Source organism: Drosophila rhopaloa, unplaced genomic scaffold (assembly GCF_018152115.1).
Source record: "Drosophila rhopaloa isolate 14029-0021.01 unplaced genomic scaffold, ASM1815211v1 contig_115, whole genome shotgun sequence".
NCBI classification, from domain to species: domain Eukaryota; kingdom Metazoa; phylum Arthropoda; class Insecta; order Diptera; family Drosophilidae; genus Drosophila; species Drosophila rhopaloa.
The window spans coordinates 5,823,001-5,847,703 of NW_025334990.1; the positions used below are offsets into that span (position 1 = coordinate 5,823,001).

The window sequence follows — 24,703 nt, forward strand, 5'->3', positions numbered from 1 at the left end:
TCGCCGATGATTTCCATGAGTTTCTCCCTGTCGATGGGCGTCACTGGACTTGACTGTTTTGGCTGTCGAGGCAGTATTGGCTCCTCCCCGCTCTTCACGTCATCGTCCTCTTCCTCCTGCTCCGACTCGCCCAACAAGCTTTGGTAGAACCTCTCTAACTCCGGCTTGAAGAAAGAATCCTCCACATTACACATGAGATCCTCCCACTCGGCAATCCCGTTGCAGATCACACCGCGCACGTAGATGAATATGATTTACTGAAAACAAAAATGAAGTACAATACTAAATCTGTTCATTTTGAACTGGCTTTTAGCATAATAGAGGTAGTTTAAATAATAAGGCCTATTTTGAAGCAAAAATTAAATAGGATAAAATCAGGCTTCGTAAATCGCAACAATAAGAACAAGAAACATTTTTAATTACAGTCAATAAATAAATAATCAATAAATTTGTAAAACATTTTGGACACCCACTCTTGTGCTATAAACAAACGGGTAAGAAATATTTTCCTGTAAGCTCGTTGACAAAAACCAATTTGTACTTTTTTGTTGACTTTCTAGTTATACAAATTGTAATGTATCTAATTTGTTTTCCATTATTTTTTTAATTAAACAGGTTAAATCTACATACTCGTGCTAAATGATTTATTGGGTTCGGTTTTTGTGCTCGATTTTAGGATTACAATCTTGGTGCAACAAACCGAAAAATGTAACCGGGGAGAGAAAGCACGCCTATAGTGTATACACTTGGTCTATTGTCGGGCTCAAAGCCTTTTTTTGCGGTGAACAGCATAACTCGTTAGTGGATGATCGGAAAAAACAAAAAAAATTGATTATTAGTTAAAATGTTTCTAAAGGTAACTTCGTTGAGTTTTTTAATTCATTTTTTGGATTTATGGTTACACTTTGAACTCAAAAACGTAATTTTAGCCTAAAAATTCGATATATTAGTTATTATAGAATGAAAAAAAAAACAGTAAAAAAACTGTCGTCAGTACCTGCGGATTTATGTACAGAAATAGTGTGCCAAATTTCAAAACTATTCGTTCAGTAGATTTTGCAGGATCGTGTTCACCGACTTTGAAATGACAACTTTTCAGGAGATCGTTTTTAAGTTTTGGACACCCAAAAATCTAATACAAATCGAGCTAACTGACCAACATTCAACTGCCCAGTTTTACTCGGATCAATCCAAAGCTTTAATCCAATGTTCTTCAAATGTTGTGAATTCAGAAAAAACAAGAAAGAAAAGCTAACTTCGGGCGGAGCCAAAGTTGATATACCCTTGCAGAATATTCTGTAAGTTATGGCATTTCCAATTGTTCAGTTATATGAGAGCTATAGAATATAGTCGACCGATCCTTATGAAATAAAAACCACAGAAAATCCCAACTTCCTAACTTTACAAACACCAAAGTTATGGCATTTCCGATCAATCAGTTATATGGCAGCTATAGGATATAGACGGCCGATCCCGGCCTTTCCGACTTATATACTGCGTGCAAAGGAACGAAGGGTGTGTGCAAAGTTTCAATTCGATAGCTTTAAAACTGAGAGACTAGTTTGCGTAGAAACAGACAGACGGACAGACGGACATGGCTATATCAACTCAGGAGGTGATCCTGATCAAGAATATATATACTTTATAGGGTCGGAGATGTCTCCTTCACTGCGTTGCACACTTTTGACCAAAATTATATTACCCTCTGCAAGAGTATAAAAATTAACCGTGTGGTTTCTTTTCGCTTTCATAAGAAATCAGAGATTACATTTTTGGAATATTTTCGCAGTATAAGTTTTGTTGGCCAACATCTGGCTTATTTCCGGCTATTTATGTCTGATAGCAAGGGATTCAAGTAAAATAAAGCATAAAATATATGTATTTATTTTACTGGAATCACTTGTTATCAGCCCAATTTGATTGTAGTTTGACATAAAAATTAGCCATATGGTTTTCTTTCGCTTTTGCCCTGCATTTTGCCATCGTTTCTATGGCAGCTATATGATATTGTCCGATTTTGACAAAACTAAAAATATTTTATTCAAAATAAATATTTTTATAAATAGAAAAACAGAGAAACAAATTTTTTTTCATTCTTATTTTTAGATTTCGCTATGGTAGCTATATGATATAGGTGTTCGATTTTCATTTAATTAAAATCATAATTCCATAGTATTTAAATATTGAAAAATCCCAAAGAACAAAAGAAAAAATTAAAAACAACAAAGTTATCCTTTTTTTAATATTTTTCCGATTGTTCCTATGGGAGCTTAATGATATAGTCGGCTGATCCGGCTCGTTCCGACTTATGTACTACCTGCAATAGAAAGACAACATTTGGGAAAGTTTTAAGCAGAAAAAACTGTTGACTGAAATTTTAATACCCTCTGCAAAGGTATACAGATATTTTAATTTTATTTCAATAAGAGGTAAAACTTTTAGTCGTTCTAAACATTACTTCTCATGTGTGTTTCTAACACAAGTAAAAACGAGGACGGAAACTAACTTCGGCAAGCCGAAGTTTTAATACCCTTGCAGACTTTGCCGAAATTGCTAAAATTTAAAAAGTAGCGAAAGGAATAAAGTTTACTTAAGTATAGTATAAAAATAGAAAAAAGGTATATTTTCGCAGCCTTTAACAATTTTTCTATGAAAGCTATATGATATAGATGTCCAATCGGCAAGCGCTTTTAGCCCGATCAAGATATGCGTAAATAAATAAGACTTGGAAAAATTTTATGTCAATAGCTTACACACTGCGCGAAATAGTCTGAAAATCATCAAATTTGGACCGATTTCACCCTATTGTTCCTATGGGAGCTATAGGATATAGACTTCCGATCGGCTTGCGCTTTTACCCTGATCAAGGTATGCATAAAAAAATAAGATTTGGAAATATTTATGTTAATAGCTTTTACACTGCACGGAATATCATCAATTCATCTAGATATATCCGATTGTTCCTATGGGAGCTTTAGGATATAGACGGGCGATTTTCAAACTTGATCTGCGTACACATGTTTTAGGACGACTGTGAAAGTTTCAGATCGCTAGCTTTTAAACTGAGCTTGCAAACGGTATTGAAACAGACGAACAGACGGTCATGGCTATATCGACTCCCCTATTGATCCTGATCAAGAATATATATACTTTATGGGGTCGGAAACGTCTCCTTCACTGCGTTACAAACTTTTGACCAAAATTATAATACTCTCTGCAAGGGTATAAGAAGAAAGGAAAGCTAACTTCGGGCGGAGCATATTCTGCAATTTTTTATGAATGTGACCGTGATCCGAGTAGTCCGCGCTGCAAACAGACCGACAATCTGTAAATAGTTGCACGTGCTAGAAACATTGAAAGACAGAAACAGATATTCAAAATGAGCTGCGCAACGAGCACTATAAAGTACTCGTTTTTCTTCTTTAATGCAATATGGCTGGTAAGTAGAGCACGAAGTCTTAATAAACATATGATGCTTTGAGAGGGTTTTTACAAATATCTAGCCATGATATTTTAAATATACGAGCTTCGATGTCATGGGTTCTGTTTTAGACTTCCCATCCGGCCACTAAATTGTATTAGTGGAAACGTAAAGCTTTTTCTAATTAATTTAACAATTAAACCTTTGTCATAAAGTATAAGACTAATAAATTAATTTAGTGAATTAATCAACGAATTAAATTTTTTTCCGAACAATGCTGCAAATTCTTTGATTAGTTCTTCGAGTCATGGAATAGATTTTGATGCTTTTTCATCAGCAAGAGGCATATTTATTTCAGCTTCTTCTAATTTTCCGCCAAACTTTCAGATGTTTGGAATCCTTGTGATCGTTTTCGGAGGCAGTAGCTTCGAGAAGATGGGGAATGTGTTTGCTATTTGCGGTCTACTCTTGGGTGTCTATATACTTTTGACATCCCTTTTTGGCTGCTATGGAGCCGTTCGCAAATCACCGCGCATGCTCTGGATGGTTTGTACTTGAACAATGCTATTACATAAATCCCACACGAACTCCATGAGTTACTTCCCTGCAGTACCGTTCATCACCTTTTAATCGCTTTTTTATCACCAAAAATTAATCGATGAATCTTCATACAAATTAGTGATGAATTTAACATTGGCATGTCCTAGGAGTTAATCAAAGAAAAATTCATCACTCTTTAATCAGTAATTCATCACTCTTTAATCAGCATTTGCTGATGAACATGCGATGAAATAGTGATTAACGAGGGATGAATTACTGATTATAGAGTGATGAATTACTGATTAAAGAGTGATGAATTAAAGTAAACTTTATTTGTCCTGCAGTACGTGTCGTTTCTGCTGGCGTTGCTGGTAGTACATGTGACCGTCAATGCCAAAGATGCGATCAAGAAGGCCGGTATCCAAACCGTCGAGGATCAATGGAAACTGGAGGAGACTCATCCGGGTACCATGGATGGAATTCAGACATCTGTAAGTACGGCCTTATTCTTTATGTTTGCTTATAAATAAACCATTGAATTTTAAATGAATGTCTTTTATTAGCAAAGGTAATATTTATTTATAAAAAACGAGGACGGAAGCTAACTTCGGCAAGCCGAAGTTTTAATACCCTTGCAGACTTTGCCGAAATTGCTAAAACTGAAAAAAAGCGAAAGGAATAAGGTATACATAAATAAAATAGATATGCATCGTTAGATGTCAATTGCTTTTATACTGCAAAAATGTCATATAAAAATAGAAAAAAAGGGATACTTTCGCAGCCTTTAACAATTTTTCCTACTGAAACTATAAGATATAGACGTCCGATGAAATAGCAATGTTTTTCTCGAGTTTTCTTTAATCAATTACTACTTCATAAATGTCCATTCATTGCAGTACCAATGCTGTGGCCTAGATGGTGCCGCGGACTACCTGAATAGCGAAGTCTGGAACCACACTGTACCCAACAGTTGTTGCAAGAATAATAGCTGTGTGAATCCCCAGAATCTCAATAGAGAGGGATGTCTCAAGAAAGTGGAACTTTCGGAAGTAGGAATGTGGGGACTGCTCGGATTCAATGTGAGTGTTACCCTATTAAACATTCTTAAAATAATGAATAACTTAATCGCATATTTTCTCTTTTATAGGGTGTCATCAATGTGTTGGGCGCAATTTTGGCCCTTCACTACACGAAAAGCTTAAACAAGAAAAGAAAGCTTACTTCGGGCGGAGCCGAAGTGGATATACCATTGCAGAATATTCTGTAAATTATATTGTCCAAAATTTTTCATATGATGCGTTCTTAATACTCATAAAAAATCCTTCCTAACTTTAAAATCACCAAAGTTATGGTATTTCCAATCGTTCAGTTATGTATATGGCGGCTATAGGATATAGTCGGCCGGTCCACATGAAATTTAGTAGATCGGATTGATTGGCCAAAAATAAAATCCATAGAAAATCCCAGTTTAAATTCAATATCTTTAAAACTGAGGGACTAGTTTGCGGAGAAACGGACGGACGGACAGACAGACATGCTTATATTAACTCAGGAAATTATCCTGATCAAGCATATATATACTTTATAGGGTCGGAGATGTCTCCTTCACTGCGTTGCACATTTTTGACCAAAATTATAATAGCCTGTGCATGGGTATAAAAATGTGTACTTTTTAAAGAGTTATCAAAAAGTAAACATTTACATGCAGTGTAGTTATGCTCGTGCTAAAAGATTTATTGGGATCGGTTTTTGTGTTCGATTTTAGGATTACAATCTTGGTGTAAGGCGTGCTACGACAAACCGAAAACTGTAACCGGGAAGGGAAAGCACTCCTACACTTGGCCTTTTGTCGGACTCAAAGCCCTTTTTACCTGCGATCGCTTTTCGACCTCAGCAGTTAATGAGGCGGAATAATAGGGTGAAATCGGTCCAAATCTGATGTTTTTCAGGATATTTCGCGCAGTGTATAAGCTAACGACATACATTTTTCCAAGTCTTATTTATTTGCGCATACTTTGATCGGGGCCGATCTTGAGACATCTCCGACCCTATAAAGTATATATATTCTTGATCAGGATCACCTCCTGAGTTGATATAAGCATGTCCGTATGTCTGTTTCTACGCAAACTAGTCTCTCAGTTTTAAAGATATCGAATTGAAACTTTGCACACACCCTTCTTTCCTTTGCACGCAGTATATAAGTCGGAACGGCCGGGATCGGCCGACTATATCCTATAGCTGCCATACAACTAATTATTCGGAAATGGGATTTTCTATGGGTTTTATTTTTGGCCAATCAATCCGACCTACCAAATTTTTAAGGATCGGTCGACTATATCCTTAACCTGCCATATAACTGAACGATCGGAAATGCCATAACTTTGGTAAACTTTGTAAAGTTATGAAGGTGGGATTTTTTATCGGTGTTATCTTTGGCCAATCAATCCGACCTACCAAATTTCATAAGGATCGGCCGACTATATCCTACAGCTGCCATATAACTGCCATAACTTTGGTGTTTTTAAAGTTAGGAAGTTGGAATTTTTTATTGGTTTTTTTTGTCCAACCAATATAATTTACAGAATATTCTGCAAGGGTATATCCACTTCGGATCCGCCCAAAGTTATCTTTCCTTTCTTGCTATAACTAGAAACTCAACAGAAAACCAAGAAAGGAAACAAACTTCTGAAAGCCGAAGTTTATATACCCTTGCAGTTATTACAAAACAATGAGCTCAAAGAAGTATGGTCGACTAACATCGAATTTTTGAAATATGAATAGCTTAATCATTGGCCCATTTTGCCCACTTTTTTTGCATTTAGTTTTAAAAATATGGAATCTTCGAAAATTTTCGAACTTTTTCGAAAACATTAAAGTTGGCTTTTTTCACTTTTTTTTTGAACATATTTGCCTGCAGAAAAAATCGTTTGCTCACCATTTTAAATTCGTTATTTTGAAAAAAATGAAAGATGCCCATGTTTGCCCATCTCCTAACAAGTAAGAATAAAAAATAATCGTTTGTCCACCTCTTAAAACAGCCATTTTTAACAAAAATCAGTTGCCCACACCTTAAAAATCGTTATTTCGAAAAAAAGAAATTGGCCATGGGGGCAAACATAAAAAATGCTAGTTTAAAAGACTTTTGCTCAACCAAGCTCGCAGAATCTATTAAATTCTTGCTTATGAAATACTTATATTTTATTTTACTGAAATCACTTGTTATCAGGCCAATTTGATTGTAGTTTGACATCAAAATTAACCATAAGATTTCTTTTCGCTTTCATAAAAAATTAGAGATTAAATTTGTGGAATATTTGGCAGAATAAATTTTGTTTGACCAACATCTGGTTTATTTGTATGTCAAATTCAAATCAAGATAAGAAATCTATACGCACATGGCAAGGTTTTTATAAAAGCGAAAAAGAAACCATATGGTTAATTTTTATGTCTGATAACAAGTGATTCCAGTAAAATAAATAATAATATATTAATACCCTTGCAGAGGGTATTATAATTTTGGTCAAAAGTTACAACGCAGTGAAGGAGACATCTCCGACCCTATAAATTGATATAAGCATGTCAGTCTTTCTGTCCGTCCGTCCGTTTCTACGCAAACTAGTCCCTCAGTTTAAAAGCTAATCTGCTTAAAACTTTCCCAAAAGTTGTTTTTCTATTGCAGGTAGTATATAAGACGGAACGGCCGGGATCGGCCGACTATGTCCTATAGCTGCCATACAATTGATTAATCGGAAATGCCATAACTTTGGTGTTTGTAAAGTTAGGAAGTTGGGATTTTCTATGGGTTTTATTTTTGGACTATTTTTGAACGATTGGAAATGCCATAACTTTGGTGTTTTTAAAGTTAGGAAGTTGGGATTTATTATGAGTATTAAGAATGCATCATTTAAATAATTTTGAACAATATTATTTACAGAATATTCTGCAAGGGTATATCATTGCAAATATATAATTGCAAAAAAACAAAAGGTGTGTGCAAAGTTTTAATTCGTTGTCTTTAAAACTGAGAGTCTAGTTCGCGTAGAAACAGACAGACGCCCGTCTGACAGACAGACGGACATGCTTATATCAACTCAGGAGGCGATCCTGATCAAGAATATATATATGTATAATACTTTATACTTTTTGACCAAAATTTAATACCCTCTGCAAGGGTATAAAATGCTTTAATTTGAATTATTTTTAATGCTGTCGAATCTTAAAATATTCCATTGGAATTATGTTCGGGAAAACATAAAAAAATCGTATTGAAGAGTTTACTATTTAATTAATGTATAAAGTCTTTTTCCACAAAGCTTGAATATTAACATATACGAATTTTTTTTATTTTTTGTATCAAAATAAAAATATCTGAAATTAAATACTAATTTCTGTCAGTGTGGATAGTCTTCTACGTTGGAGTAAATTGACCACTAGAAAGCTATTCAAATCAATTGCGCAAACGAAACGCTAGTGGTCTGGTGTAAGCATAGTGACGTACAAGAAGAAGAAAATAATAAGGCCCAAAATGACGCTTCCTCGCTTTATTCATATGGCTGTATGCTCGTGTGGAAGGAGTTTGGGAATCTGGGTCGGGAGAGGGGGAACACTCGAGCCTAGACACAACAACAACAAAGCGAGAAAGAACTTTAGTCAGTATTGGGGATTGTATTGGTAGTCATCAACTTATTGAAAAATTGACCTAATGGTTTCAAGACACTGAGCTAGGCAACACTTCCCAGTTTCAAATCCCACCAAACAAAAAAAAAACTTTCTTAAATTGAATGAATAACAAAAGTTATAGCAACTCTGTTTTTAATCATACTTTTAAAAAAGAAAAATATGTCTTTGTGAAGAAAACTGAAGAATAAGACTTACTGAAAACAAAAATGAAATAAAATACTAAATCTGTTGCACATCATTTAGAACTGGCTTTTAGTAAAATAGAGGTAGTTTAAATAATAAGGCCTATTTTGAAGCAAAAATTAAATAGGATAAAATATGGCTTCGTAAATCGCAACAATAAGAACAAGAAACATTTTTAATTACAGTCAAATAAATAAACAATAAATTTGTAAAATATTTGTGCTATAGACAAACTTGTAATGTATCTAATTTGTTTTCCATTATTTTTTTAATTATACAAGTTAATATCATATTTAAAAAAAATGTATGTTTTTTTTAAGAATTATCAAAAAGTCGAAATGTACATGCTCGTGCTAAATGATTTATTGCGTTCGGTTTTTGTGCTCGATTTTAGGATTACAATCTTGGTGTAAGGCGTGCTACGGCAAACCGAAAACTGTAACCGGGGAGAGAAAGCACTCCACTTGGCCTATTGTCGGGCTCAAAGACCTTTTTACCTGCGATCGTTGTTCCACCTCAGTTGTTTTTGAGGCGGCGTTCAGTCCATCGGCCTTAAAACCACTCCAATGACAGTTTCTGGAGATTTACGTGTTTTGCCTGTCCGAATGTCGTAAACCGACAACATAATATGCTGCTGATCGAAAACCCTTGTTGTTGGTCTGCAACTTACCCCAGGTTCTAGGACTGGGCAGTAAATAATGACAGCTCTTCCACTTCGGGGTTTTTTTTTGCCCCTAGTTGCCTTTTCCTCGAAAATTTCCCCGAGCTTCGCTTATATACCAGCTAGGCCCAAGTATTCACGTCAAAACTTACAGATTTTCACGACCGGATCGGTTGGAGGTTCGAATAGGAAAGCCCCTTAGCAGCCGAAAAGAAAACCGCTCTCAACAAAAATTCAACTGACATTTCGCCCTGTTGACCTACTGGCTTTCTCTTACCCCCCAAGTAAGCCCGCAACCAACCCACAGATGGCGCTTACTCAGACTTGGTTACTTGGTAACACAAGTTGGATACTGTAATTTGATTATAAAGTTTTATTAGTTTTAATTTACAGAGTCACAATTTACAGATTCACACGTTTTGTCTTCGAATCTTGGCTCTGGTAGGGAGAGAGAGTGACCAGCCGAGTCTTTTCAATTTAGAATTTGGTTTTGGTACTGCTTCCGTCCGCTGTGCGGGTTCTTAATCTGGACCGCCACACTGCTTTTCATTTTTCTACCAGCGCTACAGTGTTTTAAGTTGCTTGTGTTTTCCAATCAATCCAATCACCCACCATATTTCAATGGCTCTACAGACGCCCAATAATAATACAAAAACACCACTGAACAAAACACAAATCGACGTGACGTCATTGGCTTGGAGCGGTGACCTAAGTACAGTGCTCTCTTTCGAGAGTGCGACTGTGCTCTTTCTGTTTTATTTTGATTGCGGGCGAAGCAGTGAAAAAGGGGAAAGAGAATAACAACAACTTTTCCCGCTTTCAGTTCGCCAGCGAACGCAGAACGTGCCAGACCCAAAAGTTCAGTTTCGAGAACGCATATTCCGGACAAACATCCAGCGGAAATTCATTTCGTTGAGAATTCAAATCCAGCCACGAAAGTAAATAAACAAAGTCGAACTTGACTCGTGTGCAGACGGAGAAGTCAAAAGGTTAACAGACTTTTATTTGTGAAGTGGTCGTGTTTTTTTTCAATATTTGGATATTAAACTTGATGCATTTGGAACATGTTTTCCAGGTCCACAAACATGGGCTGTGCCACGACCAGCGTTAAGATCACCTCCATCGTTCTGAATGCCATTTTAGGGGTAAGTCATCTCATACTTGGGCTACTAATTACCTCGACCGCATCGGATGTATCGTATATATCCACGTTTCGTGGAAGGAAATTAGCATGATGTCATGTGGAACGGGTTGCACAAGTAAACGCACTTCAAAAGAGCCTCCAAATGAATTATTTTTGAAATATTCTATACCATATAAACTTGAAGAGCGCACAGTCAGAAAGAGAATGTTTTCGAAAATGTCCATTTGGCTCGGGAATGTTGTTCGTTAGCTTGGTGTGTATTTTTAAGCGTCGCCCGTCATTTGTCCGGTTCGTGCCCACCTGAGATAGACAACCTGGTCTCAAGGTGGCCAATTGCTCCTCCTCTGCCCCGTTCGGTATCCACCCACGAATGCCACCCGCCTGGCTTTCTGGTTGCCATGACAATCATGTTTACATTTTGGCCTATTCCCTGCTGGTCGACTTTCGCTAGAGCCTTCAATTGCTCTAGTTTACGCTCCCGTAGGATGATGTCATGTCCATGCACCCTCGACCAATATTCGCACTCCGGTTTACACTCTGACCCATAAAAGAAATCGAATCACTGGAGCTTGGAAAGGGAGAACCCGAAACTAGGACACGCACAAGGGTGCTTTATAAGACCCCAAGAGACGGGAATGGAAGTGCGGGGGAAGAAGAGGATTCATTACATTATCACAGCTCAGTCAGGCGAACTTCCCCGAACGATAAATTATGTGATGCATCAGCTGCGGGTTTTAATTGTAACACAAATGAATAGCAATTGCCCTTGTAATTGCCACTGCAACTGCAGTCAGATCATCTTGTACAGTCAATCTTCCCTAACATCAAACATTATAAAGAACCACATTATACATTTAAAAATACTAAAAACAGGAAGGAGCAAGGAATATTAACAATTAATCAATTCAAGTTTAACCATAGACTTTAACCTATATATATGTAAATCTTTCAGTTGAATAAAAAAAGAGGTTAACACTCCATGAGTTACCAGTTTAAAGTTATTGATTTACCCTAGAATTTATACCGCAATAAAACTTTTATGTTCCTATAGTTCTATCGAGTTCGACCTAAATGAGTTTCACTGTTATTAATTTCAGTTTCTGGCTGCTGGGGCTATAGGCTGGATAGCTTATAATGCGGACACAGAGACCGAAGAATTCGTTGTGGCTGCCTACATAGCGTGCTCGGTCATCTTGCTGTTCTCATTGCTGGGCATCTTCGCGGCCATCCGGGAATCGGTGGTACTAACAGCGACGGTAAGTGGATTTAACCAAAGTAGTTAATTGGATTAGAAGATAATGATTGTTCCCCAACCGGCAGAGTGCCGTGTTCCTGCTGATCCTGGCCATCCCGCAAATCGTGAGCACCTGCCTGTTCCTCCACCAGTACGATGTGAAGAGTGGCCAGGAGATGGTGGAGGTGGCCTGGCTGGCGAACAACATGGATGCAATGCAACAGAAGCACGAGTGCTGCGGCAAGAACAGTGCCCAGGACTACGTACACCTCACCCAGCAGATCCCGCCCAGCTGCTACGCCGATCTGGTCCTAGCGCCAAGCCATCTGTACGTGGAGGGGTGCATCGAGAAGCTGCAGACGTTCTATGAGGATGACAAGCTGCGCTTTATCATAGTATCCTGGGTTCTCGTGGCCTTCGAGGTGGGTTCCCTCGCCCCGGATTTAACTCCAATACAGTTTTAATATCTTGATTTCATTATAGTTAATTTGCTTCGCCTTGGCCGTTTTTTTGGCAATTAGTTTTAAGAACAAACAGCGACGCATGGAGTTCTAGGACAGTGGAAAGTTCGACCTGAACTCACAGTACAAACGAACTCGGATTTTGAAGTATCGCTGGTATATCTCGCTTCGACATTTCGTAACCAAATTTAATGGACAGTCATAAATTATTTACTCCTACCTTTAACTTACCTGTAATTAAAGTACATATTTATAGTTCAATTACACATTATAAGTATCATAATAAATGTACGCCATGTTTGTTTTCACACGATTCGCCGCTTGTCGGTTTGTTTGTTTGTTCAGCGTGATGGAAATATTAAGCATACGACGCGTAGACCCGGCGAGCTTTGAATAGTCAAAACTTTTGGTTTTTTCGTCTTTCATGGCCAGACAACTTGTTGCTCGTCACGTAATGTGCGAAATGTTTGGCTTACTTCAGGGTGAATAAATTTTCTGCCCATTAATCCTTTACAGATGTCCTACATTCTCCTGCGCACTCAGATGAATAAAAGCTTTGTTTTTCGTTTTCACCCCTTCCAATTCGTTGATAACGGTAACGTAATGAAAGCTTTCGGTGTTGTGACATCATGCCACCCACAAATCGACGACACCGCCACATAAAAAATTCGCAAGAGTGATATAAATACACTCAGCAGAAACGGGATTTAATAGGGTAAAACAAAATGTTTATAACATATAATACGTCTGGAGAAAAAAAAAGCACAAATTAAAAGAATCTTTAAATATATAAATTAAATAATAAAATGGAATGGAATGGAGAATGAAATGACATTAACGAACAACAAATAATATTTCCCATTTAATTTTGGTTAATTCATAAAGAATGTTCTTTAAGCAGCCTAAATATGTATAATAACCCACAGATTCTATATAATATATTACCAAACTTCTTCTGGATTCTTTTTCATTCATTCTTTTTTTCAAGTGTGGAAATAGTTTATTTCCTTCGAGTGGCAGAACCCACTAACTGGCGCTTTTGGGGGCGCCACATTTCAAATAGAAAGCGTTGCGCTCAGTCGCACGTCAACGTTTATGGCAACAGGGCTGGCGGCATTCATCGAGGTTTTCGCTTTCCTGTGGTCATCGCATCGGGTTAACTGCGCAGCGGAAAACAGGTGCGGGGACTAAGGATAACGCTGTCAGTAATTATAGGGATTATTGATTGGCAATATGGCCTGCCGCACCTCGTTCCTGAAAGCAATTCTCATCATACTCAATGTGCTGCTTTCGGTGCGTATGGGTGATATGGGATCTCCGTTGGCTTCAATCGATTGAATCAATGTAACTTTATTGGCAGCTGATTGGCGTCACTCTGATTGCCCTGTCCGTGTACGAGCTGAACAGCTCCACGCCGGGCACCTTCGAGCACATCGCCATCGTTGTCCAGATCTTCGTGGGCACCTTTGTCGTGCTGACCTCGTTTCTGGGCTGCTTTGCCTCGGCTCGGGTTTCCCTCGGACTCGTTTGGAGCGTAAGTGGAAAGTGTCGGATGTCTATACAGAGTTTCATGGATTTTCCCTTATCTGTTAGTATGTGATCTGCCTGCTCATCCTGTTGTGCCTGCAGATCTACATCATTGCGGCGGCCCACTCCACGGACTATGTGAAGCGGTCCAAGAAGGACTTCCTCGCCATCTGGGCCGATCCGAGGGCAAATAAAGAACGCATATCACTCATTGAGCAGAAGGTACATTTTATTTAAGTCATATCCCTTACCCGTTGAGTAGAGTCTGTTTGAAAATCTGGATCACGAAAACCATGAAAGCTAGATCCATTTTATTTGGAAAAATGATTTACATTATTTCAGTGACAGTTTAAATTTATACATATTTAAAGACTCTTAAATGGAGTCTTGCACGTGACACTACGATTTCCATATAACGCTTACAGTCTTTTAGACAAAAGTCCTATATTATTTGTAATTCATATATTAGGTATTTCCGTTCATTGTGTTCTTAGTTGGCAAAGATTTTTGTATTGATTATATTTTATTTGATAATATTAATTGTAAAGATTTGTTCTTATCAGAAATAACATATCACAAAGCGAGTACAACTTTGTCTATTTCCGATATGACTTCTCGTCACTCTTTGTTGCAGTACTCGTGCTGCGGAGAGTTGGGCTACCATGACTACATTCTGATGGGCCGGGGAATACCCAGTAACTGCTACAAGTTGTTCTTGCGGCATGCGGAATTCCTCTTCACCGAGGGCTGCCTGCAGGCCGTGCAAGCTCATGCCACAGACAACGTGGTGATCGGACTCATCATCAAGTGGATGCTGTTGGTGGTGGAGGTAAGTTCCACGCGACCTTGGGTGCATAGCTCCCGCCAATGGCGGGCCCTAAAAATAGACTCCAGATTTGGGTGGAGGGCTCTAATCATTTTTCCCCTATCTCCGCACAGTTCGCCGCCCTGGGAGCCGCCACGCACTTGGGCATCACGGTGCGCAATAAATTGCGGCGCGAGAGATTCTAACAGGTCCCCTGCGAATCACCGAAATCGCTTGTTGTTGGCAACGCATAAACCAATATGTATGAATTTTTATAACAGCTTAAGATGATCTGGAGGCAACAAAAACGTAGAATAAAAAATAAACCAAAATCAAAATATTCAATAAGTGTTGTTTGTGCCAACTATATGCCGAACATCGGAGAAGCTGCTAAGTATATATGTGTCTGCCTATAAAGACGCATATAAAAATATACGAAAGAATGAGGTACACTCATACAAATTCTTATCAAAGTTTCAGAAATATTTAATTTTGTTTGTAGTAAACTTTGAAAACAAATTATTGCTTAGTAAAATGCTCAAGATTAAAGCCTTTATTAATGCTTAAACTCATATTTTCAATATTATTTTTTTAAGGCAACAATCTTAACACCACAAATTTATTTGTGTATACTCATCACTCATAATATTAATATTATGTTTTTGAAACGCCGTTACTCGTTAAGAATAAAGGTATATTGTATTAAATAGCTCCCGAGATTTCGACGTATGGCGATTAATTCTCGGAACCTAGAAGATTTTTCATTTGACATGCAGAAATAGTAAAATTATATCGGGATTAGATGGAGTAATTATTTTGGGCAGTATAAATTAAAAAGCAAAGTTTCCAAATAGAACAAATATAATATTTCAAAAGGTGTTAACAAGTTTAACATAGTCAATAACATCAGCTCTAGCTGAAAAGAAAACATAACGACAGATGGCGTCACTTCTTTTATTTTCGCCGCGGAAATATAATTGCGAGTAGCGCCATCTGTCGGGGCTATACTTGTTTTAAAATCGAATAAAATATTAAGTTTCTTCTTTCTTGAAATTAATTTACAAAATTGTTACTTGTTACATAAGCAACAGTTTTTCAAGTTGAAAGGTACACTTATATTTCCAGGAAGAGAGTTGAAACAGTTGAAATAAGAACAAAAACCTTACTAACAGGGCTGAAAAACCTTGTTTAAAGACAAAAATGCGTTTTTTATGAGTGTAGGGCGGAAGAGGTGGGGAGCCAATGGGATCTGGTGGCGGCCGGTCTTTTGAGTAACGACCGGCACACAAAACGCCGGAACGGAGACCGAGACGGACACGGACACGGATACGGACACGGACGGCCACTCGGCGGATTTGTAAACATTTCGCAGCTTCTTTGCGCTCTTCTTTCGGGTTTCGCTTTATTTTTTCCCGATCCGACGGCACTAACCGTTCGGTCACCGCGACGCACAGTCGGTCGAGAGTGGAAACGCGTCCGCTGCCTGGAGTCGCCACCCGAATGAGTGTTGAATTAAATTTATTACATATAGAACAATATTGCTAATGCAAATAGTAAAATGCCCACAGTTCGCGTGTTCTTGCAATGGACCTCGGTTGTCTTCAGTACAATCACGTTGGTAAGGGATTTCTCCTGGGCGTACATGGCGTATTACTCATTTTGCATCATAAAATTTCCATGTTCAGTCTTGGAAAATACAATACGGCAATTAAGCAATCATTGTCACTGTGCACTGTGTAAATACTTTTAATGCAACAGTTAGCAGCTACACTTTTTGAGTGACACACGGCGTATGAGTAATGGCAACAAGTGCTCATGGAAATTTTGATTCGAATTTAACTCAGTGACAGTCTGTCAAAGCAAGATAATTAAATTTCTTACATTCCTGTCCCATTTTTCATTGACGATTGTAATTTTTTTTGTGTTGCCCGAGTAGATAGCCAATTTGGCAGCAAACAAATCCAAGTCCAAATTTCCATTTCTACCAGACAAGATGTCACTTGGCTCTCGTTCTCCTCGCTTTTGTTGGGCAAACGAATTTTCGGCACAATCGAAGCGACAGCAACAAGAAAGGAAACTGTGTATGTGCCATTTAAAAATAAAGCCCAAAGTAATTCAATTTATTTTTGCGCCAGTTTTGTTTTTATTTTGGTTGTTCTCGCTGGCCGATGACGTCGCCCACGAGCCGAAAGTTTGTCTCTGAAGATTTTGTTTGCCCATTTGATGGCCCATTAACAAACGCTAAATGTGAGCAGGCATAATTTATAATTTTAATACCGATTCAGATCGTTGGCATCCTGGCGGCCCTGGCCGGCGTCTATGAGCTGGACAAATTCAACGAGGGCTCCGCGGAGCACCTGGAGAAGTTCGTGCAACTGGGCATGGCGGGTGCTCTGATCTTCGCCGGACTGGTCGGTTGCCTGGGAGCCATCCTCGGTTCCATCAAGGTGATGGTGGTGGTGAGTAGACCAAGCAGATGATTTGTCGATTGACGGGACTACAGCTGCCTAGGGTTGTAGAACCTGATTGTGCTTCTGATCCTGATAGCCGCGCACATCTGGAAAGTGTCCCACTACAACGAGACCAAGCAGCAGGACGCCACTGAGGTGTACGTGATGGATCTCTGGATGAAGGAGCTGGTCCACCACGGCGCCATGCATCACCTGCAGCAGGAGGTGGGTCAAGGATTTCCAACTCCCGCCCGACTTTTAAGACTTTTCCTCCCCTTCTTCCAGTACGAGTGCTGCGGCGACAAGGGCTTCTCCGATTACACGAGCCTTAACCTAAAGGTGCCGCATAGCTGTTTCCACACAAAGGACGGGATCCGCGCCCTGTATCCTTATGCGGTGGGCTGCATGGCTGCCGTGAAGCAAGCCTACGCGAAGATCTACTGGTACGAGAATTGGATCCACTGCGGACTCATTGGCTACGAGGTGAGAAAGTGTGGTGGGGAAAATGGTTAGCCTTTACTCCAGTCTCATACTCAGAAATCTCATTTAACTAAATTCAAATCGATAATCGTATCGGGGTGCCTTCCAGTTCCTAAACCAAATATTCGAAACTTTACCCAGGAACATAAAAACCACAAAGAATAAGAAAAAACAAGAAAGGAAAGCTAACTTCGGGCGGAGCCGAAGTTGATATACCCTTGCAGAATACTCTGTAAATTATATTCATATTATGCATTCTTAATACTCATAAAAAATCCCAACTTCCTAACTTAACAAACACCAAAGTTATGGCATTTCCGATCAATCAGTTATATGGCAGCTATAAGATATAGTCGGCCGATCCTTATGAAATTTGGTAGGTCGGATTGATTGGCCAGAAATAAAACCCATAGAAAATCCCAACTTCCTAACTTTACAAACACCAAAGTTATGGCATTTCCGATCAATCAGTTATATGGCAGCTATAAGATATAGTCGGCCGATCCTTATGAAATTTGGTAGGTCGGATTGATTGGCCAAATATAAAATCCATAGAAAATTCCAACTTCCTAACTTTACAAACACCAAAGTTATGGCATTTCCGATCAATCAGTTATATGGCAGCTATAGGATATAGTAGGCCGATCCCGGCCGTTCCGACATATATACTGCGTGCAAAGGAAAGAAGGCTGTGTGCAAAGTTTCAACTCGATAGCTTTAAAACTGAGAGACTAGTTTGCGTAGAAACAGACAGACGGACAGACAGACGGACAGACGGACATGGCTATATCAACTCAGGAGGTGATCCTGATCAAGAATATATATACTTTATAGGGTCGGAGATGTCTCCTTCACTGCGTTGCACACTTTTGACCAAAATTATAATACCCTCTGCAAGGGTATAACAAGAAAGGATCGGGCGGAGCCGAAGTTGATATATCCTTGCAGAATAATCTGTAAATTATATTGGTTGGCCAAAAATAAAACCAATAAAAATCCAAACTTCCTAACTTTAAAAACACCAAAGTTATGGCATTTTCAATCGTTCAGTTATATGGCAGCTATAGGATATAGCCGGCCGATCCTTATGAAATTTGGTAGGTCGGATTGATTGGACAACAAGAAAGGAAAGCTAACTTCGGGCGGAGCCGAAGTTGATATACCCTTGCAGAATATTCTATAAATTATATTCTCCAAAATTATTCATATGATGCATTCTTAATACTTAAAAAAAGTCCCAACTTCCTAACTTTAAAAACAACAAAGTTATGTCATTTCTAATCGTTCAGTTATATGGCAGCTATAAGATATAGTCGGCCGATCCTTATGAAATTTGGTAGGTCGGATTGATTAACCAAATATAAAATCCATAGAAGATCCCAGCCTCCTAACTTTACAAACACCAATGTTATGGCATTTCCGATCAATCAGTTATATGGCAGCTATAAGATATAGTCGGCCGATCCTTATGAAATTTGGTAGGTCGGATTGATTAACCAAATATAAAATCCATAGAAGATCCCAGCCTTCTAACTTTACAAACACCAATGTTATGGCATTTCCGATCAATCAGTTATATGGCAGCTATAGGATATAGTCGTCCGATCCTTATGAAATTTGGGAGGTCGGATTTATTAGCCAAAAATAAAACCTATAGAAAATCCCAACTTCCTAACTTTAAAAACACCAAAGTTATGGCATTTCCGATCGTTCAGTTATATGGCAGCTATATGATATAGTGGCCCGATCCGGCTCGTTCCGACTTATATACTACCTGCAATAGAAAGACAACTTTTGGGAAAGTTTCAAGCAGATAGCTTTAAAACTGAGGGACTAGTTTGCGTAGAAACGGACGGACAGACGGACAGACGGACGGACAGACGGACATGGCTAGATCGACTCTCCTGGTGATGCTGATCAAGAATATATATACTTTATAGGGTCGGAAATGTCTCCTTCACTGCGTTGCAAACTTTTGACTGAAATTATAATACCCTCTGCAAGGGTATAAAAATAAAACCCATTAAAAATCCCCACTTCCTAACTGATCAAGAATATATATACTTTATATGGTCGGAAATGTCTCCTTCACTGCGTTGCAAACTTTTGACTGAAATTATAATACCCTCTGCAAGGGTATAAAAATAAATAATAATTATAATTACACAGGTATAACATCACAGATTATAAAACTATCAAAAATATTTACAAATATCAAGAATAAAATAAGTAAACCAAATTCTTTATTGTATCAAATTTTGTTTATTAAGTTACAATAGGTTTTTTTGCTAAATGCTGTTACAGAGTATTGAATTTTGAATATTACTCGTGAGGTAGCTTGTTGTCATCCTCTCGTAAATTAGGACAGTTAAAGGCCTGGGCGAATGAAGGCAGCTTTGTCAATTGATTAAGCATTCCGTTCATAGGCAACCCAGTTAATTCGATGTGATAGCTTTGGGCCAACCTCAAGAAAGAGAGCTGCTTCAGGGTTTTTGTGGTGAAGCTGGGCTGGATCTGTGTAAACATTGATTTTGGTGCAAAGTAGGATTCATGGACAATATTCAGGGCGATTAGGATCATTTGTTGAATACCTAATAAATTTTCGCTATTCGAATGGTTTGAACAGTATAGGTTTGGTACATTAAACTTAAAATCGTCAAACATTTTTAGAAAATCAATGTTTTTTTGGGTACAACTTTTTGCTTTGTCAATATCTATCATACCTATGACAAATTTAATCCCCAGCTGGGTCATCTTAAATAAGTCATGGCTTTCGAGGTCAAAGGCTAAATTTTCCAATAGATTGTAAGGCACCACAATGATATTTCCAGATCGTTTAATTTTAGATAAACCGCTGAACAGTTCGCTCTCTTCTTCAAGACCCAGGACTTGCCGAGCCTTAAGAACTGCGGAATCGTAGTCGTCTTCAACGGTAAAGTTTAAGTGCTTATAGCGGTTTGTTACAAACTGACGATGATTGAATTTCTTTGGTAGATTTCCAATTCTAAGGGTCAAACTATTTAAATTTTCTTTAAGATCCTTAATCTCAGTCGTCGTCCAGTTAAGTGAGTTTCTTTTGAGTCGGGTGATTATTTGATGGCGGATCGCTTTGAAAATTGGTTCAACTTGGGACTGGTATTGACTTACTTTTGCGGGACCCAAAACACGCTCCTCATAGAGTAGGTTGGAAGCTAATTGCAGGTAAGCGGTCGTAGATGTGAAACATTTATGAACCTTTTCGATGTCGGGAAAACGTAGCGAGAATTCAAAAGAACCATATAACTCGATAATATTCCGCGTTTCACCCGGGTGAAAGTTTTTCAACAGTTCCTTGAACTTTTGAAAGCTCTCCTGGCTCATAACATGTACAGTGGCACTGGGCGGAACGGTTTGATCGAAATAGAACTCGAGATATTTGCTCAGGGATATCCCATGCTGGACCTCCAGTTCCTGGAGAGTCAATCGTTGCACTGGTTCCATGTAATAAGGGCTTAGCGTCCTCGCCAGACAGATATTATAGAATCGCTGCACTTTTCCCTCCAGGCTACCCTCCTCAAAGTCCTGACCCTTTAATTCGTCGAACATGGTATGAAACTTTGCACGCGTTGGTGGTTTTATCCAGTTTGCGTACTTGGTTGAATAGTTGTGAAAGTTCTGGCAGGGCTCGAGACTTTAATCCATGTAACTAAGCACTTGGTTAAAAAGTGCGACATTGGGATCGGCCCAGGCAAGTTTAAGATCCACGCCAAGTAGCAGCACGCAGCTAATCCAAAAAAAGGGTCTAATTCTCGCCATCGCAACTAGCAAACTAATAAGTCTCTTAGAGATTTTCGTTGCTGAGCCCCAAAATACTTCAGAGATTAAGCACTGCTTATCAACTAAGCAGTAAGACCTACACAATCATTTAAAAAACAATAGTTCATTGGAGTAAAACAGACGTCTTACAAAATAGTCAAGGCAATCAGTGGGACATGATGAAATCCAAGGTCAATCCATTTCAGTCTTAATTCAAGTTGGTTAGCTTCATATTTTAGAACTGTAATTTGTAAAGTCCATTGAGTCTTTTGATTGTTTACCTCTCATTTTATTTTTGGCTAAACAGAAAAAATTTGTTTATTTATTATTTTTTTTTAATTTATTTGCAAATGGAGAGGCTTTATTTTGAAATATTTTAATATTTTAAATATGCCAATATAACAGTTTTTGGGATTATTTAATATCTTTAAACTTGAAATTATTCAGCAAGTACTTAAGACTTACAATTTTATCTCCAGACAAGAAAGAAAAGCTAACTTCGGGCGGAGCCGAAGTTGATATAACCTTGCAGAATATTCTGTAAATTATATTATTCAAAACTATTCATATGATGCATTCTTAATACTCATAAAAAATCCAAACTTCCTTACTTTAAAAACACCAAAGTTATGGCATTTTCAATGGTTTAGTTATATGGCAGCTGTAGGATATAGTCGGCCGATCCTTATGAAATTTGGTAGGTCTGATTGATTGGCCAAAAGTAAAACCCATAGAAAATCCCAACTTAACAAACAGCAAGGTTATGGCATTTCCGATCAATCGGTTATATGGCGGCTATAGGATAAAGACGGCCGATCCCGGCCGTTCCGACTTATATACTGCGTGCAAAGGAAAGAAGGGTGTGTGCAGACAGTCGGACGGACGGACAGACAGACATGCTTATATAAACTCAGGACGCGATCCTGATCAAGAATATATATACTTTATAGGGTCGGAGATGTCTATACCCTCTGCAAGGGTATAAAAAGTGTTATTGCAAATTGATTGGCCAAAGTGTATGGCATGACTTTCTAATGAGAGCTTTACAATATGGGGCACCAATTTTGAGACCTTTATGAAATCTCCTAATTCACATATTATTGTCTTCACAAATAATGAAGTAATGCTGAATTGCTATAATTCCTGCTAAGACGATTACCCTGATAATGGGATAACCAAAAGCGAACGGAACTAAAATAACCCAATATTATTCATATTAATTCTTGAAAAATATTTATTGAGACTGTTAATGGTAACACATTCCTTTCTCCATTACAGGTCGTGGGCATCATCTTAGGCATTACCTTGTGCTGCCAATTGACCAATAAAACTCGTCGTTACACCTACTGATAACCAATGACATTTATATAAAAGCCTATAACTTTTAAATATCTGAGAAAATAAGGAAAAAGGTACAAAAAAATATATATATTAAATGATGATCGATTTGATCTCAATTTATAACAAAATAAATATTTATCTTGAATAATATCCATTGAAATTATAGAAAAAAGAGGTAGTATAAAAGGTATGCAATGGCAATTTGAACAACAATAATGATTAATCATTATTTTTAGTTTTTCAGCACTAAGTTTTATTAATTTACTTTAAACAAATTATTTCATTGAAAAATAAATCATGGTGGGAATCCACAAATGGTACATAAAAAAGGATTATAATGTAAATAATTCCTTTCTGCTCCATTGCAAGTGTTTTTTTTATTTAAAACAAATACAAAATGGTTGTTCTAATGTTACATTTTTATCCTAAAACTGAATGTATAGGCTATCTATCAAAGTCAGCTACGGAGCGTTTAAAGAAAACATACCGAAGTGATCAATACTTTACACACATTTTTAACCCGAATCCATCCGCTTCAGTTTGCACAGAGCGCATGGACAAATATATAAGATTGGTATAATAAGTGGGCATTTAAGGTACCGAGAATGAAAACAGGAAAATATCCCTTTGTGTGGATATTGGTGTTAAAGTTGGCATTGTGAAGGAATAGGTGATAAAACGAGTGCCCCGATAATGGCGCAATAAAAAGAGTGTTATTTGCTAAAACTATTAAAAAAGCAATAAATCGAAAATATATATATAAATATAATATTTTTGACCCCTTAGTCAAAATTTATTTTTATTTTATACTCGCCACATAAGAGAAAAACTCAGCAAAACTGTGATAGCAATCCGCTGCTTCTTGAAAAAGTCAAAATTAATTCTTGTAAATGTCCAATTTCGTAAGACTAATGAAATTTCTACAACAAAAAACCAATTTGATAAGATCAAGCATCAGGCCTCGTTGAGTAGCTGGGCCCGTGAGGCGGTCACATGATTGGAGCGCGGTTCCCGCCGCACACCTGGTGGCACCTGTCTGCGCGCGAGGCGCTGCCGCTGGCGAAGTCTGAAGAGCAGCACACTCAGCGCCACCGTTTGCAGCAGTATGAAGATCTGCGGGCGAGGAAGGTCAAGTGTTATTAGAGAAACTGCAGTCCAGCCTCAAGTCATTTACCCACCTCAAGGCCAACGATGGCCCACATGCACAGCTTATCGCGCTGCTGAATGTATCGCTGGCTGTGGCTCAGTGTCTCCAGGCAGCCGATCGGATAGATCTGCTGGGAGGTTTCATTGGCAGTGGCCTGATAACAACTCGCCGGCACCAGCAGATGCAGGCGCTTGTAATCGTCGGCGCTGTTGAAGCCGCAGCAGTGCTGCGAGGCCTCGTACTGGTGCATCAGCTCGGGCTCTCTGTCCAGACCATTCCAGGCCAGTTCCAACTGCTGCCAGGCGCCACCAGAGCCCTTGAGAGTAGGACTGTGATAGTGGTGCAGCTGTAGGTACTCCGCAGCCAATGCAATCAAAATGAACAGAGTGAACTGTGGGAAAACAAATGCTGTAAGTTTGTGGCAAATGTTATCCCTCATTAGGAATCGATATTACAATAAGCTTACGATCAGATTGACACACAGCAAGTTGCAGACCATGCCATAGCATCCAAACATCACGATCATGCAGATGGTGCCACCCAACACCAGGCTCTTTACGAAATACGTGTGCTCTGGTGTGTTGGGCTCCGCCACCTGAAGCCCCAATCCTGCTCCAGACATGACGCCTATGCCCAGTAGCTGAAAGTCCAAAGATTATTAACCGATTATATACAAGAAATTTTATTCAGGCTTACCATGTAGAGCAGATTGGACAGCAGGCCCGTGTACTTTATTGTGCTGTAGCAGCCGTTCATTGCGAGAGTGCTGCAATCTGCGGGAGATGCGCAAAATTTAAAGCAATTGCATCGCGACCTTTCCCAGGGGCCAGCGAT

General features: G+C 38.5%; 5 protein-coding genes across 6 annotated transcripts; 4 read left to right on the forward strand and 1 right to left on the reverse strand.

Annotated features, from left to right (window-relative positions):
• Window positions 1–3,379: 3,379 nt before the first annotated feature.
• LOC108052210 (tetraspanin-7-like) lies at window positions 3,380–5,745 on the forward strand. Its single transcript, XM_044456822.1, has 6 exons — window positions 3,380–3,439; window positions 3,809–3,967; window positions 4,306–4,452; window positions 4,858–5,040; window positions 5,109–5,218; window positions 5,727–5,745. Exons 1-6 carry the CDS (start codon window positions 3,380–3,382, stop codon window positions 5,743–5,745), a joined length of 678 nt encoding a protein of 225 aa, XP_044312757.1.
• A 4,582-nt stretch (window positions 5,746–10,327) lies between these two features.
• LOC108052205 (protein late bloomer) lies at window positions 10,328–12,637 on the forward strand. 2 transcript variants are annotated; one of them, XM_017134545.2, is made up of 5 exons: window positions 10,328–10,474; window positions 10,561–10,630; window positions 11,727–11,885; window positions 11,950–12,285; window positions 12,347–12,637. In XM_017134545.2, the coding sequence occupies exons 2-5, from the start codon at window positions 10,571–10,573 to the stop codon at window positions 12,416–12,418; spliced, it is 627 nt and encodes a 208-aa protein (XP_016990034.1). In that variant the 5' UTR covers window positions 10,328–10,474; window positions 10,561–10,570; the 3' UTR covers window positions 12,419–12,637. The 2 variants fall into 2 exon arrangements, with proteins under 2 accessions (XP_016990034.1, XP_044317088.1); XM_044461153.1 differs by lacking the exon at window positions 10,328–10,474 and having other exon boundaries at window positions 10,527–10,630.
• Window positions 12,638–13,416: 779 nt separating this feature from the next.
• Window positions 13,417–14,994, forward strand: LOC108052209 (protein late bloomer). The gene is made up of 5 exons (XM_017134548.1): window positions 13,417–13,617; window positions 13,685–13,858; window positions 13,918–14,073; window positions 14,486–14,680; window positions 14,791–14,994. The coding sequence occupies exons 1-5, from the start codon at window positions 13,558–13,560 to the stop codon at window positions 14,860–14,862; spliced, it is 657 nt and encodes a 218-aa protein (XP_016990037.1). The 5' UTR covers window positions 13,417–13,557; the 3' UTR covers window positions 14,863–14,994.
• Window positions 14,995–15,967: 973 nt separating this feature from the next.
• On the forward strand, window positions 15,968–22,765 carry LOC108052208 (protein late bloomer). Its single transcript, XM_017134547.2, has 5 exons — window positions 15,968–16,274; window positions 16,942–17,115; window positions 17,176–17,331; window positions 17,392–17,589; window positions 22,660–22,765. The coding sequence occupies exons 1-5, from the start codon at window positions 16,215–16,217 to the stop codon at window positions 22,729–22,731; spliced, it is 660 nt and encodes a 219-aa protein (XP_016990036.1). The 5' UTR covers window positions 15,968–16,214; the 3' UTR covers window positions 22,732–22,765.
• A 715-nt stretch (window positions 22,766–23,480) lies between these two features.
• On the reverse strand, window positions 23,481–24,670 carry LOC108050941 (protein late bloomer). The gene is made up of 4 exons (XM_017132857.2): window positions 24,566–24,670; window positions 24,336–24,509; window positions 23,901–24,260; window positions 23,481–23,835 (listed from the first exon to the last, which is right to left on the reverse strand). The coding sequence occupies exons 1-4, from the start codon at window positions 24,623–24,625 to the stop codon at window positions 23,677–23,679; spliced, it is 753 nt and encodes a 250-aa protein (XP_016988346.1). The 5' UTR covers window positions 24,626–24,670; the 3' UTR covers window positions 23,481–23,676.
• Between the last annotated feature and the right edge of the window lie 33 nt (window positions 24,671–24,703).

What these genes read in the sequence shown, in the direction of transcription:
- LOC108052210 (XM_044456822.1), top strand. Translation starts at nt 3,380, where the DNA reads ATGAGCTGCGCAACGAGCACTATAAAGTACTCGTTTTTCTTCTTTAAT. An exon ending in TCTTTAATGCAATATGGCTG is followed by an intron (nt 3,440 to 3,808) that starts GTAAGTAGAGCA and finishes CCAAACTTTCAG; the next exon opens with ATGTTTGGAATCCTTGTGAT. An exon ending in TGGATGGAATTCAGACATCT is followed by an intron (nt 4,453 to 4,857) that starts GTAAGTACGGCC and finishes CATTCATTGCAG; the next exon opens with TACCAATGCTGTGGCCTAGA.
- LOC108052205 (XM_044461153.1), top strand. Translation starts at nt 10,550, where the DNA reads ATGTTTTCCAGGTCCACAAACATGGGCTGTGCCACGACCAGCGTTAAG. An exon ending in TTCTGAATGCCATTTTAGGG is followed by an intron (nt 10,631 to 11,726) that starts GTAAGTCATCTC and finishes TATTAATTTCAG; the next exon opens with TTTCTGGCTGCTGGGGCTAT. An exon ending in CGGTGGTACTAACAGCGACG is followed by an intron (nt 11,886 to 11,949) that starts GTAAGTGGATTT and finishes CCCAACCGGCAG; the next exon opens with AGTGCCGTGTTCCTGCTGAT.
- LOC108052209 (XM_017134548.1), top strand. Translation starts at nt 13,558, where the DNA reads ATGGCCTGCCGCACCTCGTTCCTGAAAGCAATTCTCATCATACTCAAT. An exon ending in CCCTCGGACTCGTTTGGAGC is followed by an intron (nt 13,859 to 13,917) that starts GTAAGTGGAAAG and finishes CTTATCTGTTAG; the next exon opens with TATGTGATCTGCCTGCTCAT. An exon ending in GGATGCTGTTGGTGGTGGAG is followed by an intron (nt 14,681 to 14,790) that starts GTAAGTTCCACG and finishes ATCTCCGCACAG; the next exon opens with TTCGCCGCCCTGGGAGCCGC.
- LOC108052208 (XM_017134547.2), top strand. Translation starts at nt 16,215, where the DNA reads ATGCCCACAGTTCGCGTGTTCTTGCAATGGACCTCGGTTGTCTTCAGT. An exon ending in TCTTCAGTACAATCACGTTG is followed by an intron (nt 16,275 to 16,941) that starts GTAAGGGATTTC and finishes ATACCGATTCAG; the next exon opens with ATCGTTGGCATCCTGGCGGC. An exon ending in TGCATCACCTGCAGCAGGAG is followed by an intron (nt 17,332 to 17,391) that starts GTGGGTCAAGGA and finishes CCCTTCTTCCAG; the next exon opens with TACGAGTGCTGCGGCGACAA.
- LOC108050941 (XM_017132857.2), bottom strand. Translation starts at nt 24,625, where the DNA reads ATGAACGGCTGCTACAGCACAATAAAGTACACGGGCCTGCTGTCCAAT. An exon ending in TGCTGTGTGTCAATCTGATC is followed by an intron (nt 24,261 to 24,335) that starts GTAAGCTTATTG and finishes GTTTTCCCACAG; the next exon opens with TTCACTCTGTTCATTTTGAT. An exon ending in GGGCCATCGTTGGCCTTGAG is followed by an intron (nt 23,836 to 23,900) that starts GTGGGTAAATGA and finishes CCTCGCCCGCAG; the next exon opens with ATCTTCATACTGCTGCAAAC.